The 8,698-nt window shown below is 36.9% G+C and overlaps 1 protein-coding gene across 1 annotated transcript; it reads right to left on the bottom strand.

The window, feature by feature from the left end:
- Window positions 1-783: 783 nt before the first annotated feature.
- Window positions 784-7,637, bottom strand: cbx7b (chromobox homolog 7b). Its single transcript, XM_083556236.1, has 6 exons — window positions 7,295-7,637; window positions 6,440-6,483; window positions 6,253-6,318; window positions 6,074-6,140; window positions 5,687-5,969; window positions 784-5,140 (listed from the first exon to the last, which is right to left on the bottom strand). Exons 1-6 carry the CDS (start codon window positions 7,361-7,363, stop codon window positions 4,941-4,943), a joined length of 729 nt encoding a protein of 242 aa, XP_083412362.1. The 5' UTR covers window positions 7,364-7,637; the 3' UTR covers window positions 784-4,940.
- Window positions 7,638-8,698: the final 1,061 nt, after the last annotated feature.

Below are 8,698 nucleotides of genomic sequence, written 5' to 3'. Positions count from 1 at the left end.
GGTAAAGATCGCATGATATGACCTGAACAGTGGCAATATGGTGTGAGACTTATTTTATAAAATAAGAAAAATTCTTTTATATATATATATATATATATATATATATATATATAATATATACACACACATGTACATATATACATGTACATTATTTATATATATTAGATAGATATATTTAATTTTAGAAAAAAATTTAATAAAAATACAATAAAAAAAATTGAACCAACAGGAGCTTATTCATTAAAGTTTTTTTAAACGATGAAATGGTAATGCATAATGACACTGTGGTCATACCTTAAAAATCCCACTTGGGGACTGCTGAGAAATTTTTATTAAATGTCTTATACATGCATATATGAATATATACATTATGATCCACTGTTTAAAAAAAAAACAAAAAAAAAACAACTGAACATATTTTTGTTCTGAGGGTTTTGTGTGGGTTTTTTTTTTTTTAGTGTTTTCTTTGGGGGGGGTGGTTGGAGGATTGACTGGGGGGGGGAGTCATTTTATTCAAAGTTTTGACCACTTTTCTCTTGCTAACACGTTCTGGTGCGTGCCGAGAGGAGCTAAAACATTTGATGCTCTGGATAAAAAAAAAAAATTAAAGTTATTTTTGTGGTCAGTTTTTTTTTTTTCCAATTATTTAATTGTACATTAAAGTATGTTTGTACCAATGAATATTATTCTTGTACTTTGTGCGGTTTCTCTAATGAACGAACAAAGCCTTGAACATGTCAGTTTTCAGATGTCAGTGATCCAGCAGAAGTAATAGTGAAATAATTGATTTCTCACATTAAGATTTATTACAATATAAAAGCACAATTCTAGTAATATACAAATACTGCCATTCTGGCATTACAACACCAGGGTATCTGTAAAGTGCAGATTTTTAGAGACTACAGCTGTGGTTTGAGTATTTACATGGTTAAAGTAATGGTAATGGTTAATTGTTGCCACTAATTATAGAGAAATAAAGAAGTTGTCCTTCGTTAAACACTGCTCAAGTATACATTTATATGTAATCATAGAAAAATACAGTACAAGTTAATGCAATTTCATTTCAGCATAAAAGTACATAACGAACATCAAGAGAAAATTAAGTATTACATGGGCAAACAAGTGAAATAGTTGATGCTACAAATGCTGCAATAAAATGTGTTCACTAATGTTTAGGTAGTAAACTTTTAGCAGGCAGGAAAGCAAATTTTATGTGAGGTGTCCATTTTGTCATATCTAATAAATCCTGTAATACTATTAGAAGGGCATTGAACTTGCATGGAAAAATACCAGTTTTAGATTTAAAATCTATAGGCCTTCAATTCTATTATAAATGAAGTCTGTACCACAAGTAACCTTTATTACCCCTCACACTGGGTGACTCTCCCTTTGTTCACAATAGAAGAAATCACGACATTGCTGGAAAAATGTTGAGGACCAAGAGACACCTGGCTGTAATGTGTGAACCTTAAAATATTTAAAGGGAAACATGGAAGATGTGACAGAAAAACTGGTTAATACAGTATGTACAGGTTTTGTTAGAAAGAACTGAATTTTGATCCAATTTACACTGTCATTTCATTTGTATAGGCATAACTTGCTTTTTCAAAAGTATAATCAGCTAAACGTTTTACATAAAGGCCATTGCACAGATCAAGGTACCTTCTAAAAAGCAGTTGGTTCATATTAGATTCTCAGAATGGGGCAGGCATCAAAGTGTAATGGCTTGTACTGTAAACAAATGTCGTATGCAAGTTTGTAGCAAGCTTTCTTTCTTTAAAAATCAGATGTCCATGCAAACAACAATCCCCCAGTGCTTCTACAATGGTTGCAGGTAAAGTTGGGTTTTTTTTTTTTTTTTTTGTTTTTGTTTTTTTTTTTTTTTTTGGGGGGGGGGGGTTTAAAGGACCTACAACACTGCATTTTCTGCTTCCCTTGCAACATTTGAATTATTGGCAAATGATGGTGTAAATGGAATAATTTAGTATTTAAAATACCATCTTTGGGGTTTTAGAAGGTTCTTGCTGCAAAAAAGGAATATTTTTTCTATAATAGCAACCCCACTTATATTTTATTCCTTACATACTGTATAATGATAGTGTGATATACAAAGTTATGCCTGTATTAATGCAGCCTTTTAACATCTGGATGGAAATTATGTACCTAAAAATAATTAAAAATAAATGTAAATCTGATCCCTTTGTAAATCTGACATTTTAACAGGTGGTCTTAGAAACTTTAGCTACATTATGCAAGTTTATAAGTATATTTGTCATATTTTGACAGTCATGTAATGTATAAGTCTATCTGCATTACTATTGGATTTCATTAAGCCAACTAGAGAGACATTTCTGTTAGTGTAAAAGCACATGGTTAAATTCTGTAAGGATACAATCTAACTACACAACACAAGATGTCCAGGTGTAAACAGTGTCAGTGACAACTTGGTCACTGTCAGGTATAGTGGAGCCACTTACTCACACAACAAGCTGCACCTGAACATGGGTAGTGAGCAACAATAACCTGGTGCCTTTGCAAACTGTTTTCTACTCAAAATAGCGGAAGTATTCTTTTACACATACACTGGATCTAAACAGTGCTCACACCACACAACATCTGATTACATTGTCTATCAAAAATATTACCACAGTAGACATTTCTCAAACATGTCATTTAAGAATTCTGTTTACTATGCTGCAGTGTTTACTACCTTTATAATGTAATGATGAAAATGGATGGACACGATTACATTGATTGGTGCAATATTATATTAATCTATAACTACTCACTAACAGGGTTCTGTTTCATAGAACTCCACCATATAAAAACAAATAACTTTGTGGAAAAGTGGCATGACTCAAAGTTACATAAATGATCTGCCAGTGGCACACATTGATATTGATTTACAATAGATCACATAGGTGTTTTTTTTTCTTTACTAAAGTAATAGTTTATCAGCCATCCACTTTGTTTAAAGCTGAAGTAACATTTTTGCCGAAGATTTGTCACCAGGCATAACTTTATAAAAACCTGCCTAATATTGTGTTGATCCCCCTTTTGCTGCCAAAACAGTTCTGACCCTGCAAACATTATTAGAATTTACTTTCTCCCTAACTTTGAGCTACAGGAGCTCATCTGTTGAATTGGACCGCACGGATCAGCCTTCGCTCCCATGACCCTGTCGCTGGTCACCATTGTTCCTTTCTTCCTTTACCTTTGATAGAAACTGACCGATGCACACCGGGAACACGCCTCAAAAGCTGCAGTTTTGGAAATGCTCTGACCCAGTCGACTAGCCATCACAATTTGGCGCTTGTCAAACTCGCTCAAATCCTTACACCTTGAGGACAAAATGCTTGCTTGCTGCCTAATACATCCCACCCACTAACAGGAGCCATGATAAAGAGATAATCAGTGTTATTCACTCACCAGTCATATTGTTATAATATCATAATATGCCTGGTTGGTGTATGTTTGTATTCAAAGGTCATATATTATCACAACACAGCTTCATGAGTAAAGGAAGAGACTATTATTAAAAGTACTGTAAAGTCACAGTTGTAAAAGAGGCATTACAAAGGTCAAAAATTTAACATTAGTGGTTAAGCAAAAAAATGTGTAAACAGAAAGTAAGATGGGTGAGCAGTAGAACTTGATATTAAGCAAGGCTACTGGCTTTCTAAAATGGCAACAGCTTACATATTGGGAGAATCCCACTTGTTTGCTAATTATTAACCAATTTACACATTTTGTGCCTGATTCATTTTGGCATGTGTATTTTGATTTGTATTGTCAGCTATATGTGCTCCACTGGTCTGCAGTTGACTCTTTGCAGCTTTAAGGTTCTTTTACATTCACTTTCAGTTCTGGCATAGTTAGCTGTACTGCCAGCAGAGCCCACCCTGTCCTAATACTTCTCATCTATCTTTTGTTTTTGGTCTTATTCTGTGACATTGCAAAACAATGCTGAGGCAAAGTAAGTTGTTAGAAAAAGCATTTATTATTAATGACAAGCTTCAATACTGAGGAGATTAAGTCATGGACATCAGAAAACTGTATCCTCTTAAAGCATTTCTTGAATATAGAAGAATGCAAGAAGCATTTTCTTATAACAGTAGGTCTGGAGTACTTATTTATTAGATAAATCTTTACTGGTTTGACCTGTACACTGATTTAGAGAATAGGGTGCACAACACATCTGAAGTGTTTGCAGATACATATTTCTGTCAGAGAGGTCCCCAGTTCCCCAACAGCTGTCCTGTTGCTGTGATACCAGAATCAAGAATCAGAACCAGAACACTATATTGACCTCATAGGGAAATTGTTGCTATAACATATTCTAGTTGTTCTATGTTGATTTTGATAATCAGCCCTGGTAATAATTAATCATTTCACATTAGTAATAATTTTCCAATTTCCAGAAATGTGGTATCTTGAGAACTCACAACCAAAATTTTTATTTTAATTGAACTGAAATGAATTTAAATGACTAGAAATGTGTGCAAGTGCCCCTTCACGCCACACTGTTTGACAATTTACTGACTGTTACTAAAGTTACAAATTAGACTGTGTACCTCAGAAAAGTACTTTAACATGTACTTAAATAAACACACGTTCAAACAGCAGTACTATGTAAGTCTAGTTTCAGTATCTTTTCTATTAGCTCACAGGCTTCATATATAAAACTGTATTTTGTAAATTGCTTCTCTTGTATTGACATCAACAGAGCATACACCTACAGTATAATGAGGAGACTTCCCATGCTGGAGATGTCTGCTGTACCACTGATAAATGTACCATAAAACTTTAAAGAAAAGTCATTCAGTAGAAAGAATTATGTAAAACTTCAATACATGTAGTGCATTTGATGAAAGTCTCACGTTTCACTTCTCCCGCCTTCGGTCTCACACAACAGCTTTATACTTCATCATGTTTCCGTATTACAGCTCCATTTCCCAGTTCCTAAAGAAGCCTTTTGCAACCAAAGCCTCTCTAAATGTGACTGTCAGTGACTTGATGGTGACATCTGTCACAGTTACCTCCTCTGGACCCAAAACTGGCCTCCATTCCTCACACTCTGGAGACACTGTCATTTCCTCTGAACCAGTTATTGGACTCCAACCCTCTGTCTCCACATTACCTTAGAGAGAGAGAGAGAGAGAGAGAGAGAGAGAGAGAAAGAGAGAGAGAGAGAGAGAGAGAGAGAGAGAGAGAGAGAGAGAGAGAGATAGAGAGGGGGGGGTGTTGGGGCCTATGAAATGCTTTACAGGGAATTCTTGCATTAGTAGCAGGCAAGGTAGCAGCTTCATACAAAGTGTAGGGACAGTTCACATGAAGTCTCACCTGGATATAAAACCTGTCTGTGATCAAATATGCAGCTACAATACAGTGAAAATGAAATCAGTGTGGCAGGGGAAAAAACTATTTTCTATAAGTTATTGTTGATAATTCAATTTGCTGGTGCAAAATAAGGTGAAGTACAGTACAGTTAGATAAATCTGTAAAACGCCAACTACACAAACTGCCATTGCACATTGCTCAGATGGAAATATGAAAGCCATTTTGAGTGGTTTACTCTAATGGTACATTGTTACTATGTCTTATGTAGCTATTTCACTGAAGAATAACAATATTGTATTAGGTCAACACAATATTTATATCTATTCTCTGACTAAAACATACTCACTGTTTATAGTGACCCTGTCAGTCTCTTGCGGTCTTATAACCTCCTCTTCAAAGTTGTCATCCTTGTCCAATTCCTCCCAGTCCTCTACTAATGTACCTCTAAGGTTTCTCTTTTTTCTCTTGTGATGAACTAATTGACGATATACGACACTTTCCTTTGAGCAGAATTGCTGTGATGCATGTCCATCATGTGGTTCGAGGGGGTGTGTAAGGGACAGGTGCAGATGTCCTGGAGACTTCTCTGCTGCTTTGTGTGAGCTGCGAAGATCCATCGAATAAATTCCCTTCGGGCAGAGATTAGAAGTAAGAAACACTAATTTCTGAATGCTAAGATGTCGAAGCTAAGTAAATAAGAAGAGATGTTATGGTAGGACATACTGGAAATTACCTGCACAAAAAGTCTTTTTGGTTTAGGTCCTCTCTTACGCCAACCCACGGCCCTGTCTTTGTGCTCTCTATTGCAAAATGGATTTGATATTTGAGAAGCATAATTTAACTAGCGGTAAATCAAGAGAGTGCAGTATTTATTAGTTAGTATATTGCTTCCTGAATTTGAACAAAGCTCACTTCTCCTCATATGCTAGAACAAGCCGAGGATCCAGGATATGCTCCTCAGGTTCCCATGTGCTATACCTGCAAATCGGGCATTTATTTATTGTTTTAAACATTGACAGTTGTTAAAAAACCTGATTAAAATAAGAGAACATGGATTTAAAATACAGTGTGAAGCAATTACAAACTTGGGAAAACATACTTTGGGGGCCACCCTTTCCATTTGAGCAAATATTCCACATGGCCCTGAAAAAACAAACACACAATAATAATAATTATAATTATAATTATAATAATTATAATTTTAGCAAAAGTCTCTCCAGTTGGCATTACGTAATGATTTGTGACGTATAAGGAAACACAGAAGGGACGACCCCAGAAGCTCCCATCTAATTACACTGTAGTCAAAACACAGTGACGCGCATACCGGGAGCTGGGGGCAGATTTAGGGTTAATGTGCACAGAGACAGTCATTGAGTCGCTCTTTTAAAGTGACTCGGACTGGCTGCATTGGACATGTGCAATCCTATCTGACTTCGATGTTTTTAAATCCCTCGATCAGGTTAAGAGAGTGTCCGTGCGCGCGCATCGCATCCCAGCTCGAGCTCCGTCATTACTATTAAAACTGCGCAGTATCATATCAACACATAAAAGCATGTGTGTAAAGACAGAGAAAGTAGGCCACCGCGGCAGGAACACTTCCAGGAGTAATTCAGTGACAGCATTTCGTCTAACTTCAGCTGAGTTCTCGCTGTTTAAAGATACTGCGTAGCAGGTTGTGTCACTCTCGAGCCCGGCGGTGGGAAACATTTGGTTCGGATCACAAACTGGTGTGATACCATGCTGCACGCATTTGTTGTTCTTCCTTGCATGCTCCACGAAAGTGCGCTGGTAGAGCGATCGGCGCGGCTCCACGCCCTCTTTAAGCATGGTATCATGTTAATGATGTAAACACTGAGCTGCTTCAAATCCTCACATCGCACACATGAAGCGGACACTTCTGCACTACAACCAAACCTACAACACGTACTGAAGCTCACCCTCAGCTTTCACTTACCTTCCGTACTCTTTTCTTGATGATCGATTCCACGGCAAACACTTGCTCCCCGATAGCTGACAGCTCCATTGAATTATTTGCGCTTTAATTATATTTTAATAAATAAACACCGGGGAGGTTTAATATCTACTTGGAAACGCGCGTTGCTCGTTATAGTGGGTTTATATCCAGTCGGAATCGGCTTTTTCCTGCTTTTGTTCTCACCGCAGATTTTCTTTGGCTTCAGTTTTTGAACGCTTTTCAGCGTCCCATTTCCTCGTACTAGATCTTTCTGTGCGCACAGTGACTTTTAAAATCTGCGACACATCTGCATGGCCCAGCGCGCCCCCACGCGCACAGACCTGCGCTATCAGCTTGGAAAGCCAAAAGTGCCAAAACCAATCATTCGTTCGTTCATTCGTGCATATATTTATTCGCTCATTTATTTTCAGTAGAATCAATAGTCAGTCATGTGCACGAGGCATAAACACACTGGGATACACATGAGTACACCGCAGGGAACCATGCACACACATTTACACATGCATTCACCTAGTGGGAATTTAGCAGTCAGTTCACCTGCAAAGAAGGAAACCGGAGAACCCAGAGGAAATCCAGACACAGGAAAATGCACAACTCAGCCCAAGACCATAACTCTTGCTCAGGATGAAACTGAAGACTCTGGCACCCTGAGGCAGATACAATGTGCCACCCTGTGTTCTCTAGTCTCTTTAGAGAACTCCTAACCAAATGTAAATAATATTTATGCACAAGAGGCCCCATTTGAACTGCTATTGGATAAGCATTCTTCTCCACTGATTTTATGTTTTACTTTCATTATGTCATTAGTCATCAGTCCAGATTAAATGGCTACAGAAATAGTGAATTTACAAAAAGTAGTCTTGATTTGATTTGTGTTTTCTGGTTTTCAGGAAAAAATAAAATGAAAAACAGCAGAATGGTTATATGATATAAAATCATATAAAATAAACAGTTTACATTGTACAAGCAAGTGCATACGAGGTGTGTAAAATCATTGTTATATTTTATAAGGCATAGACAGGACTTGAAGTTCATATGATTAACGCATTATCCATGAACTTTCTCCTGCACTCAGTTTTTATTATAATCTGTTGTATTTGTGCTCACACTAAGAATCTCAGTAATCACTTTGCCTCAGAGCCTTTCCCAGGAACTCTTGATATAAGGCAGGGTTATACAGCAAAGAAAACACACACACACTTAAGTACATCTAGAGAAAATTTGCAGAACACTATTTATGAATGGGGACATTATCACTGAACTGACCAGAGATTATCACGTGTGCACAGATGAGCAAATCAGCAATGACTGTGCAACAAAAAAATTATAGTTGAAGTTCTTTTAAACTATTTCCTACAGCATTTAACAGTCAATGTCATATAT

The sequence above is a fragment of the Silurus aristotelis genome (genome assembly GCF_946808225.1).
Source record: "Silurus aristotelis genome assembly, chromosome: 12".
NCBI lineage: Eukaryota > Metazoa > Chordata > Actinopteri > Siluriformes > Siluridae > Silurus > Silurus aristotelis.
The sequence above is the reverse complement of the archived record's forward strand: the minus strand, read 5'-3'. Positions and strand labels throughout refer to the sequence as shown.

Excerpts from the sequence above, each read along its gene's own strand:
- cbx7b (XM_083556236.1), bottom strand. The coding sequence starts at position 7,363 with ATGGAGCTGTCAGCTATCGGGGAGCAAGTGTTTGCCGTGGAATCGATC. Across the intron at positions 6,484-7,294 it reads TCAAGAAAAGAGTACGGAAG|GGCCATGTGGAATATTTGCT; the intron begins GTAAGTGAAAGC and ends TTGTTTTTTCAG. Across the intron at positions 6,319-6,439 it reads TGGAAAGGGTGGCCCCCAAA|GTATAGCACATGGGAACCTG; the intron begins GTATGTTTTCCC and ends CCCGATTTGCAG.